This window comes from Atta cephalotes, assembly GCF_000143395.1.
Source record: "Atta cephalotes unplaced genomic scaffold scaffold00013, whole genome shotgun sequence".
NCBI lineage: Eukaryota > Metazoa > Arthropoda > Insecta > Hymenoptera > Formicidae > Atta > Atta cephalotes.
Genome location: NW_012130077.1, coordinates 5,969,455 through 5,980,819, shown reverse-complemented (window position 1 = coordinate 5,980,819; position 11,365 = coordinate 5,969,455). Strand labels below are relative to the sequence as shown.

General features: G+C 29.6%; 2 protein-coding genes across 2 annotated transcripts in view; one reads left to right on the top strand and one right to left on the bottom strand.

Moving 5' to 3' along the window:
• The window catches only part of LOC105617733 (dolichyl-diphosphooligosaccharide--protein glycosyltransferase subunit 2), a 19,454-nt gene extending 12,372 nt beyond the window's left edge, over positions 1 to 7,082 (top strand). Inside the window, exons 8-12 of the mRNA XM_012199287.1 lie at positions 1,420 to 1,599; positions 1,692 to 1,923; positions 3,983 to 4,195; positions 4,469 to 4,640; positions 6,767 to 7,082. Of these exons, the coding sequence (XP_012054677.1) occupies positions 1,420 to 1,599; positions 1,692 to 1,923; positions 3,983 to 4,195; positions 4,469 to 4,640; positions 6,767 to 6,912 (943 nt within the window). The 3' untranslated portion in view covers positions 6,913 to 7,082. The remainder of the gene's footprint in view (positions 1 to 1,419; positions 1,600 to 1,691; positions 1,924 to 3,982; positions 4,196 to 4,468; positions 4,641 to 6,766) is intronic.
• A 516-nt stretch (positions 7,083 to 7,598) lies between these two features.
• LOC105617732 (coiled-coil domain-containing protein 65-like) overlaps positions 7,599 to 11,365 on the bottom strand; it is a 6,442-nt gene continuing 2,675 nt past the window's right edge. Inside the window, exons 2-5 of the mRNA XM_012199285.1 lie at positions 11,009 to 11,131; positions 8,318 to 8,551; positions 7,825 to 8,060; positions 7,599 to 7,751 (exon numbers count right to left, since the gene is read on the bottom strand). Coding sequence (XP_012054675.1) covers positions 7,599 to 7,751; positions 7,825 to 8,060; positions 8,318 to 8,551; positions 11,009 to 11,131 — 746 coding nt within the window. The remainder of the gene's footprint in view (positions 7,752 to 7,824; positions 8,061 to 8,317; positions 8,552 to 11,008; positions 11,132 to 11,365) is intronic.

Here is an 11,365-nt window from a genome sequence, read left to right as displayed (position 1 = left end):
GAGAGAGAGAGAGAGCCTCCCCCAATACTTTACTGAATCAGCTTTGCCATGCTGATATCAGCTATACCTTGGGGCATAGCAATAGTGGTTGAATAATCCCTTTAACTTTTTTTAAAAATATAATTAAGGTTAAGAAATTCAACACATATTTTTGTTAATTTTGTTAAACTGAATATTTCAAAGTTTTTCTATGCAGACTTTAACAATATGTGTTAAAACTATAGAAAAAGGAAGCAATAACTTTGACCTTCATATATGTTGTTAAGTTCCTTGAGTGATCTCCAACAGATTTTAGACGGTTGAAATTCGTTAAATTGTTATTAACAAAAAATGTTTAAGAAATAACTTCTTATTTCTGTTTTATACAATATTATATCCTCTCCTCTATGTAATCGTTTTTTTTATGCGAAGTGAGTTCCTCCACTCCTACCAAGAGGCGTCTGATTTTCCATGTGAAGCGAATTCCTACCTTCTTCCTTGCCAAGGGGCGTACAATTTTCCACGCGAAGTTCATTCCTCATAGTCCATGTACCTCATAGTACGCCTCTTGGTAGAACTGGAAGGGGGAGAGAGAGGAGTGAGATAGAACTCTCTTCGCGTGGAAAGTCTAATGCTCCTAAACAGATCGAATGCGGAGTAATTCTTAATATCGTATAAAGCAGAAATAAAACGTTTTTTCTTAAACTGTTTTAAAAATAACTTTTTAACGAATAAAGACCACTTAAAATCTTGGAGGGTTATGATAACATATATCAAGATTAAAGTTGGCAGTTTCACTCTTTTTCTGCAGTTTTCTGCACTAACAAAATATAAATGAAAGAAGAATTGCTTATGCCGTCTATCTATCTATCTAGTCTAAAATCAAACATTTGTACGAAAGAGAAAGCTAAAATGTAAAAGTTCCAAATATTTGCAATGCTTATATACATAGACGGTCATCTGTATGAGAATTGATTTAATTTTTTCTCATACATTGGCTTCAAAGTGGAATGAAGTGGAACGGAGGAAAGGGGGCTAAGAGTGGTATATGCGTATTATTATAGTCAATTGGGACTCTATAGATTTCTCACTCGCACGCCCACATAGATGTTGGCTCAGAGGTTCAGCATTCAATTCCTTTTTTATTTATATACGTTCTAAATAGATTTGACTAATTAAAATTAGTATTAAATTGTAATCAGATTGGAGATTGAAATTGAGGTTGAATTGGAATTTAATCAATCAGAAAAAAAGAAAACCAATTTTAGTAAATTTTTGTTTTGTTTGATTAGTTAAATTCCAATCTAATCTAAATTTCTAGTTTGATGACGGCTTTAACAAAAGAATTTTATTAAGACTTGATTAGCTAAATCAAATTACTAATAATTTGATGAATTTTGGTTTTGCTACAAAATTTCAATATAATGCGTTTACATATAGGACTCTGTTCACAATGAACCTGATGAATGTAAAACCTGATCGTGGTTTTTACAAGATATTAATAGCCGCGGCTTCGGTCAAGAATACGATTACAATCAAGATCTTATCTGAAGCAATATTGGACTACTTAGAGATTGGTACAGGTGATGCCGATCAGACAACTCAACCAAAACTTACGAGGTGTTCACATGATTCATGATATTTTATATACTAAATTATATATTTTTTAACAAGATATTCTATGTTTATATTTATGTCTCTTTAATTTTCAGAGTAAATACAGAATCTTCCTCAGGCAAGCTCGAACATAAAATAGAAGCTGATTCTCAGCAAAAACTAGTCATGCGATTTTTGTTGCGTGATTCTGCCAATAAGAAACCAATGCGTGTGCATCAAGCCTTCGTGCGTCTTATATCCGTTTCCACATCTACTAATAATAAGCGAGGCCATGAAATTTTTTTCGTCGCTGAACCTGATGCTACTCACATTTATAAATTTGATATGGTAATTTTTTATACATTACTATACATTACTTCTTAAATTATATGTATTAGAGACTCAACTGACTTAAGTATATATACGTGGGTCGTTTAATAAATTCGGTAAATTTCCATGAAATGGCGCTATAATCCATTTGATGACGCGACATCTCGAAAGATCCACTCTCGAACCCCTTCAGGCCAAATTTCAGCCAGAAAGGACACATAGTTCACGTTTGGTAGTCATTTGAAGTAGGCTGTCTCAAAGTCTGCAAAATACTCAGTGACGGCGACTATGATTTCCTCATTTGACGAGAATTTCTTCCGAGCTAAGTTTTTAAGTTTGGGAACAGAAAGAAGTCACACGGGGCCAAATCCGGAGAATGAGTCATCCGGGTGGATGAGGAATCAATTCATAGCTCAATTCATAGTTTTGTCATTGCAACGGTCGACTTGTGGAACGGCGCGTTGTCTTGATGGAAGAGTACTTTTTTGCGCACCAATCTCTCTTCAATGCTACCAAATGTGAACTATGCGTCCTTTCTGGCTGAAATTTGGCCTGAAGGGGTTCGAAGAGTGGATCTTTCGAGATGTCGCGTCATCAAGTGGATTGTAGCGCTATTTCATGGAAATTACCAAACTTATCAAATGATCCACGTATATACATATATAGGATCTATTCTACGATAAGAATATGATGTAGTATTATATTATAATTTAATAACTCGATTCTACAAGTGCTAAAAAAAACATTTTTTGATTGTTAAAATTCTTTTTAATTGGCAAATTCTTTCGATTAATCAAAATGCTTCGAAGCATTTATAGCATCAAGTGGACCACTCTAAGTCATAAATCGCAAGAAATCGATCAATTAGTCGAATGTGAGGAAAATGATCGACTATGATTGAGTTTCTTACAGCTTATGGCTTACTATGTAATATTGGTACTTTCCAATTGCTTTTCTATTACGTTCTCGTGCATACGGCGACACGAGTTGTCCGTTATCGTTGATACAACATTACATATCTATACTCAGCCAAGAGCTATGTAAGCTTGTGTTTTTTAGTGACAATTACATGTTGTTACTAACTGTGGCGGTTGTAAATGAAGTTTAAGAACATTGAGTGGTCGACACTTTTAATTTTTTTTATTTAATACAGACGGAAAAACTATATTTAACTCTAAAACGGATTTCAATCGTGCTACACTTTGTGCATTTCTGTGTATGTTTGTGTTAAGATGTGTTAAACAATTGGAAAGTATCCATAACTTCCATTAAAGACAGCCTTATAAGAATCTAGATGTGGAGTGTATTCATTTTTCACGCTCATGCTCTTAAGGTCTTTCATGCGGTTGTTTGACGCTCATTTTTAGCATCGTAAAAGGTCACGTGATAAAAATTGAATATTAATTTTGATAATTTATTTTGACGCTAAAAATAAGCACTTAGCATCAACTTAAAAAGGAATCTTTAAGTGATTGTAAACATGGCTCGTATTGTTCGTTTGCTAATCATAAGTACTCAGAATGTTTATATTACATTCAGCAGAGAAGACAGCTCTGCAACTGTTGCAAAATTTTTTAATATCATTGATTTGTACATTTAGATCCAGTGAGCAATTAAAGCGATTATATATTAAATTTTATATCAGTTATAAAGCTGTTTTCTCTGCTGAATGCAGCTTTTCTAAGTACTTTTAAGTACTAAAACAAAAGATATGAATCATATTTATAAACGCTTAAAGATGCCTTTTCAGGCTGCCGCTAGGCGCTCATTTCTAATGTCAAAAAATGAATATTCAATTTTTGTAACCAATATAAAAAAGCACTTATTATGTCATCATAGTGTCATAGTTACTTTTTCGAATAATGGCTGAATTGATTAAGTTTTTATGTATATTCAATCGATAATTTCCATTTGGATTGCATAATAAAAAATGCTTTTATTTTTATTTTTTTTTACTGTGTGGTCTGATAGTATACATGTCTCTAGTTTACATATATATTTCCGTATAAATTAGATTTTTTTTGTATAACAGAAAATATATTTTTCCAACACGTTATAATTTTGCGAATATTTTTAGCCGGTTGGAACAGCAGCTGTAAATTTCGGTCACCAAAGTGGGGAATATAATATGGAGTTAATTATTGGTGATGCTGTGATCAGCAATCCGTTTCAGTTCAATATTGGCACAGTAACTCTTAAATTTCCCGAGCCGACTTCAATTGAAGGGGCTGATAAGAACATCTCTTATAAACAAAAACCGAATGTGTATACAACCAAACCAGAAATAAAGGTAATTTTTTATTTATATACAATACATATATACATATATACAATACATATATATATACCTGATATATGCCAATGCTCGTTAGTGACAAAATCATTTATAATTTTGTCACTTCTAAAACATTGGCAAAGAATTACGTCAAAGTTAGTATAACATTCGCAAAAGTAGCATTTGCGCAATAGTTTTTATTTTCTTTGATGAACATCGATATTTGTTTGAAAAATTGAAGCTGTTATCAAAGTGTTTTTCTGAACTCTTGTTACTTTCAAATTTCAGCATATGTTCCGCGAGCCTGAACGTAGACCTCCGGCATTTGTGTCAAATTTATTCACGGGATTGTGCTTAGCACCAGTTTTACTATTGTTGATTTTATGGGCTAGACTCGGTGTTAATATCTCGAACTTCCCCTTATCTCTCAGCGCGATTACATTCCATCTTGGATTAGGAGGTAAATATCATTTCATTGATAGAGTGCATTTAATATATAATTAGATTTCCATGCATATTTTTTAGGTAGGAAAATAAAATTAAATAAGATCTTGTTTCATCAAAACAGCAATCTAATACACATAATAAGCATGCAAGCGCGCGCGCGTGTCATTTACTTCTTCAATATACTTATCTCTCTGACACTTAATAATATAAATTCTTCTTCTTTATCACAAACTCCGAATCTATTCAAAAAATTTTCCTTTTATAACTCTGAATGCTTCTGTCCTTCTGTTCACTTTTATCTTCCTTGGTTTTTGTGCTTATCCCTTTTTCTCTCTTCATTTTCTTGGTTCTTTTCTCTAGCCGTCTGAAAGAGGGTATTAAAGAAGTATCGATTTTCATTCTTAAGATACATCTGAATAGACTTTGAAAAATCATTGTTTGAGTTCTTAAAAAGCAGGAAACAACAGGAAATAACTTTCTCTTCACATAAGAGAAATGAAAACATTTCTAGAATGTTTAAATATAATAAAAAATAATAATGACAATACTGATCATAATATTACTACTGACATAATATTATCGTATATGATTAATATTGATGGATTGACGTAGAATACTGATAGTAATCTGGATTTTTAGTCTCGAGTATTGAATAAGTATATATACTAACTAAATTAAATAAGAATAATACTAACAGTATGTATCAATATTTTCAATATTTTTACGACCTTATATCAGTATTATTGACAATACATTTCATTTTACGTACAATATTTATTTGCACTGTGACATGGATTCTAATAAAACGATTCTGATGTTGAAGAATCAAAATCTGGATCATCATCGATATTTCTACATTAATTTATCAATATTAATCACACACACAATATAATATCGTCAGTATTTGTTGATACTGATGGTATTATTGACCATGTAATGTCGCCTTAACTTTTAGCCTGCTGGCATTTTTTTAAAATTAGTTTTTTTTTTTTTTTTCCCCTCAAAAATTTTGCTATATAAGTAACATACATATGGCGCAAAATTTCGAGATTTGTGCAGAGCCACAAAAGTGGTTTTCCCGGCAATATGATCAAAGGTTTAAAACATTAGTTAATTTTCTTAAAAATATTATATTTTGGGGGTTTTTGATATCGCTGATTCCAATTCTGGACATAGATTTATAAAATTTCGAACCCTAAGCGCAATATTGACAACATAAATGAATATAACGTATAGACTCAGAACTTTCCTTTAACATTATCCAGAGCTAACAACATGGACATAGAAGGTTTACAGCTCCTTTTTGATTTTTTTTTTGATTTTTGAATTTCGATTTTTTTTTACTTTTTTCTTGTTTTATATTTTTTTATATTTTTTAATTTTTTGTATATTTTTTAATATATATTTTTTATACATTTTATAATTTTTATTTTTTAGTACATGTACGCATATATGTATAATACATTTAATATTTAAAATACCACTAAAAATAGTGATATTTTAACCCAAACTTAAGATCCACAAAAGTGGCTTTTCCGGCAGTCTAAAGATTAAAATCAAATTAAAATCTTGGACACAATGCGAGGGAATAGCGATAGAATACCACGATTTCAACCTATCAGAAACTGTACATTTCGATGTATAGCTAATAGGTTGGAATTGTGTTCTCTTGCTATCACTATTCTCTCTTTATGTTTGGAATTTTATTCTTATAATCCGCTTTATTGACTATCTTTGCTTCCAATTTTTCGTTGTTGCCTCAATCTATTCTCACAAATCTCTATCTCTCTCTAACTTTTCCAAATACCTCTTATTCTCTAATAATCTTCGTATAAGCTACACACTCATTCATTCTCGCGTCACTTAACAACTAAAACCCTTTTATCAGCTAATAAATTTAATTTAAAAATAATACAATAACGAATATATAATATATAATAAAAAATATGCCCTATATATTGCTTGGCAGATGATGTTATATAGTCTATCTGTTTTCATTGGGCGCACAGTATGCCGTGATGTTTTTCTCGAATGTGATTATGTTCTTCACATTTGTAATCAATTCACTACAGAAATTATTTATATTTACCACATTGCATCACAATACAGTATGAATAACTATAATTGTTTTATTTTCAGGCATCTTCGTACTCTTCGGTATTTTCTGGTTAAAGCTTAATATGTTCGTCACGCTGCAATATCTTCTTGGTTTTGGTATTGTTACATTCCTCACTGGTAATAAGATGCTATCTCAAATAGCACACAGGCACAAATCATTACGTTAATTTATATTCTATTGTGTGAAAATTCTGTCACAGTTGCAGTTAAAGTGCATAATAAATACAAGACTATTATCGATAAGTTCAGAATGATCAATCGACTCGTTAACATGACGAAATCATTGTATTGCACTGTTTTTTCACTTATCAAATGTGTATAAATTATGTAACATGTATATTGTTTATTTTGTTTATTACATGCTTCATTTTACAATAATTTAGATTAAACGAAGTTTATATTTTATATCAGTGTTAATAATTAGAGATAGTATTGATAAACTGAAATTATATTTCCACATCTAGGACTCTTGAACTATAAAATTTGATATTAGCATTAAATTATTTTTATTGGTATAGTATAGTATTGGTATAGTTACATTTTATACAATATAATAATGAAACATAGTAATGAAACTTCATCGTGTATAATATCGATAAGAGTAAGTAAATTAAAAAATGCTAAAATCTTGCATTTGTATCTAGAACAAATAATGTTTTTTTCTAGTCATGTAAAATTTTAAATATAATAAAAAATATCAGCGTGATTGTTGATTATCCAACATAATGTAAAATAGGTTACGAATCAGTACCTATATTAAAACAAATTGGCATAATTCATTTGTTATTGAGGCAATAGTTAACTAAATTATTTATACCTTTTTTTATTCTTTTCACTTTTTTTTATTCTTTCACTACTCTTTCTGCGTAATGTAAAAACTAATACATTCGCGCAAGTGTCTCGCTTCAGCCTTCAATTTATCCCTCTTCGATCGCAATTGCATGGTAGTCATTTGCACAACACTAAATTGCCGCCAAAAATTTGTCATATCTTGAAAATCTATAATCTGTTGTAAATTCCTTATGAAAAAGGCTTTCTTTTAAAAATTCAAGAACTCTATTACATATTTGTGTATATACCTGACGGGACACATTCCAGTCTGATAGGGCAATGATTTGATATGGCGAGAGCACTTGTGAGCTTTCCGTATGATTAATGAACGGAATTATTTTCTCGTTTTGTAATTCATATTTACGACAGATTTGCATCAACGTGAGCAAACGTTTGCCTTTAATTACAAGAAATTCTAAATGTTTGATCATCTTGTTATATTTAATCGACAATATCTTCAAGTGATTTTTATCTTTCGTCTGTTCTAAAATTATTTTATATATCTCAATATGAAATTGTCAAAAATTATATTTATTATTATTATTATCAGTAATTATTATATTTCGATTTAATAGTCTATAAAATAATATAGAATATAAAATAAGATGTAACGATAATATTATTGTTGTATAACAATTTCTTCCGTGCAATTAAAATTATAATATATATTTAATATAAATATAAATATAAATTTTATAAATATCCAGTTGAAATCAAACAAAGTTTAACAAAAAAGCGCACCTGAGAGAAGACGATTTTTTAAAATATAGGAAGTTTTCTGGAAGAAGTCGTGTTCCGTCAGAATTTTAGAAATATTTTTCTTGGCCATAGAATCATATGTCGTTATTTTATCTTGAAACTTTCGTATATCTTCGAAAAGACTCGCTGTATGTAATAATTGTTGTGCTATTACTTGCTGATCTTTCTCGTCCTTATTTTTAAGCATGTCGTAAGATTTTCTGTGAGCCTTTGTTTCTAGAACAATGTAATATTAATCAATATTAATTTATCTAATTTGCATTTGATAGATGCAGTTGTATATTTGCAGTTGTATATTTGCAGTGTGAACTCCATTTCAAAAAAATGTTATAAAAATTCATTTATTTGATTAAAATTATATTTTCTAATGAAGAACTAAATTTTATTTAAATTTGTTTTCCAACAAAATAATATCAATAAAATGTATATAATTTATAAGTAATTTTATTTAATATTTTAATAAAAAATATTTAGTATTAAATATAAACACACACACACACACACACACACACACACACACACATATTAAAGATTCATTATATAAAGACAAAATATATTAATGCTCCTAATCGTCGTGAACATATAGGTAGAGATGTGATTTTCAAAATTGTGCATTGTGATTGCAATCTTTTTCAAATGTAAGGATATATCGGGTATCTGAGAAATATTCGCTATCCGACTTTATTCGATCTTTTTCTACTAACCGGCTAGATAGCCGGATATCATTAGTATCTGGCAATATATGTTCGATCGAAATTTTATATTGAAAGTTCGCATCATTGATGTAAAATTCTTTCTTTTTAATTGAAATTCTTGGTTATTCATCTTGCCTCTTTTTTTTTTTCACGTTAGGGAGATAAAGAAAATATTGTCCATACAGCACAGAATTTGCAGCACTTTCGCTGCAAAATCTACAATATTGCTGCAATGTTACAGCAGTGTTGTCGCAACTTTGTGCTACAAGGATTATATTTTTCTCTTTCATTCCTTTTTTTTAGAATAGAATGGAGAAATTATACCTTATTATGAAAAATACCTGATATCTGACCGGACAATTGCCCTATTGAATATCCAATCGAATATCATTCTTTTCGGATATCCGATATCTGATATGTGGCAATTTTACGATCCGGTACATCCCTATTTAAAAATTACAGTGAATGCGATATATCGTGATTTTTAATGTGTATATTACAGTCTGGGAGATGACACATTTTTCATCTTTATTACCGCTTTAAAACGGTTATTAGCTACATTCAGCAGAGAAAGCAGCTTTGCAACTGTTGTAAAATTTTTCAATATGATTGGTTTATACATTTACATCTATGAACATTTACATAACGAACAAAAGAAATTAATCATATTGAAGAATTTTACAACAATTGTAAAGCCGCTTTCTTTGCTGTACGTAGCCATTAATTCGTATGACATTTACATAGGTGGCAAATGTAAAGGAAACGCAAAGCAGATCTCCTACGGTTTTACAATTGATGACACATGATTGAAGTATCATAAAAAATTTTTTACTTTTTCCTAATATGTTATCGTAATATATTACATTTATTTCTAGTGACATTTTACATTTAAAAGATATTTTACATTTAAAAAACCAATCAAAAAAGTAGGTGCCATATTACTTTCGTGCGCCGAATGAGAGGCATCATATTAACCTGCTAAGTTATAAATTTTTTTTAGTAAAAAAATGAATTTGTTATTAGCTAATTTTTGTACACTATTTTCATTACGAAACATGCAAAAATCCAAATATCATACATATATGTTTAGACTTTTTTTATTTAGATTATTTTTATTTTTATTGAATTTTTCTCTTTTATTTTTATTGTAAAAAACATACGACTTACTTGACTTTATATGAATTTTTTATGGTTATATAAAATATTTTTCTTTTCGATAAAAGACCATATAAGTAATTTTTAATTCTTCTTCTGTTAGAGCATACAATAATAATATAATTAAAGAATTAAATATTTTATTTGTATTGGGTCATCCGGAAAATTCGTGCCAATGTTGAAGGAAAATTGAAACGCAGAAAATTTTAATTTAATAAATGTATACTAAAATTTAAATTTTAGTCGGCACGAACTTTCCGAACCCAATAGTAACTGTATCGCGCGTCCTTTAAAAAGAATGTCTTAAAAAGAAATAACTAAAATTTATGTTATGATATATAAAACATAATACTTTTCCTTTTCAAAATGAAATGAGGAAAAATCTGTAAAAATGGAATTCATTTTTAGAGAAACCTTCCCTCAAAAAATAATCTACAATATGCCCATAATGTACGCGTTGTGAGTGAGACAGAACAACAATGTAACAAATAAATTAAAGATGTTCACCATTATCTACTTTTTTGATTTGGAATTTTAAAAATCTATCTGTACTATCAACATCGCTCAAGTTCGGTCATCACTCCAGTATCCCCTGAAGGCTCCTGAGTAGTCTCTGCAGTCGTACTGAATCGTAACATTATGAGCAAATAATCACATTAATTTTTGTTACATGTCATTTGTAAATAAAGAATTTAGATAAACGAAATGAGAGATGAGATCGCTTTAAAATACCTTTTAATAGTCTGTAAATAGTATGAAAGGCAGATGAATAAATGGTCATAAATGGTCATAAAAGGCACATGAATCATAAATGTTTTCTTACCATTTTGATAATCTGACAGAATTCGTCGAAGATTTTCCCAGGATTTTTGTAACTGATTTTCAAGTTGTGTCACAGAAATTCTGCGTACATTCTTACTGTCTTCCACGAATGAACTAATCTTACCTTCCAAGATACAATTTTAATATCAACCAAAAATTAATTGTATTAAAAATTTACGTTATTTATTATATATTTTAATAACAATAAATAATAGAAATAATTATTTTAAGAAATAATTGTTTTAGGAACTTCTTTAATTCATAAAATAAGACATAGATTTACTTAAGACATAGAGACACTTAAGCATATATGCTGAGAATGGTCCGAAACGTCCAGAAGTTATTAAATTTTATATAT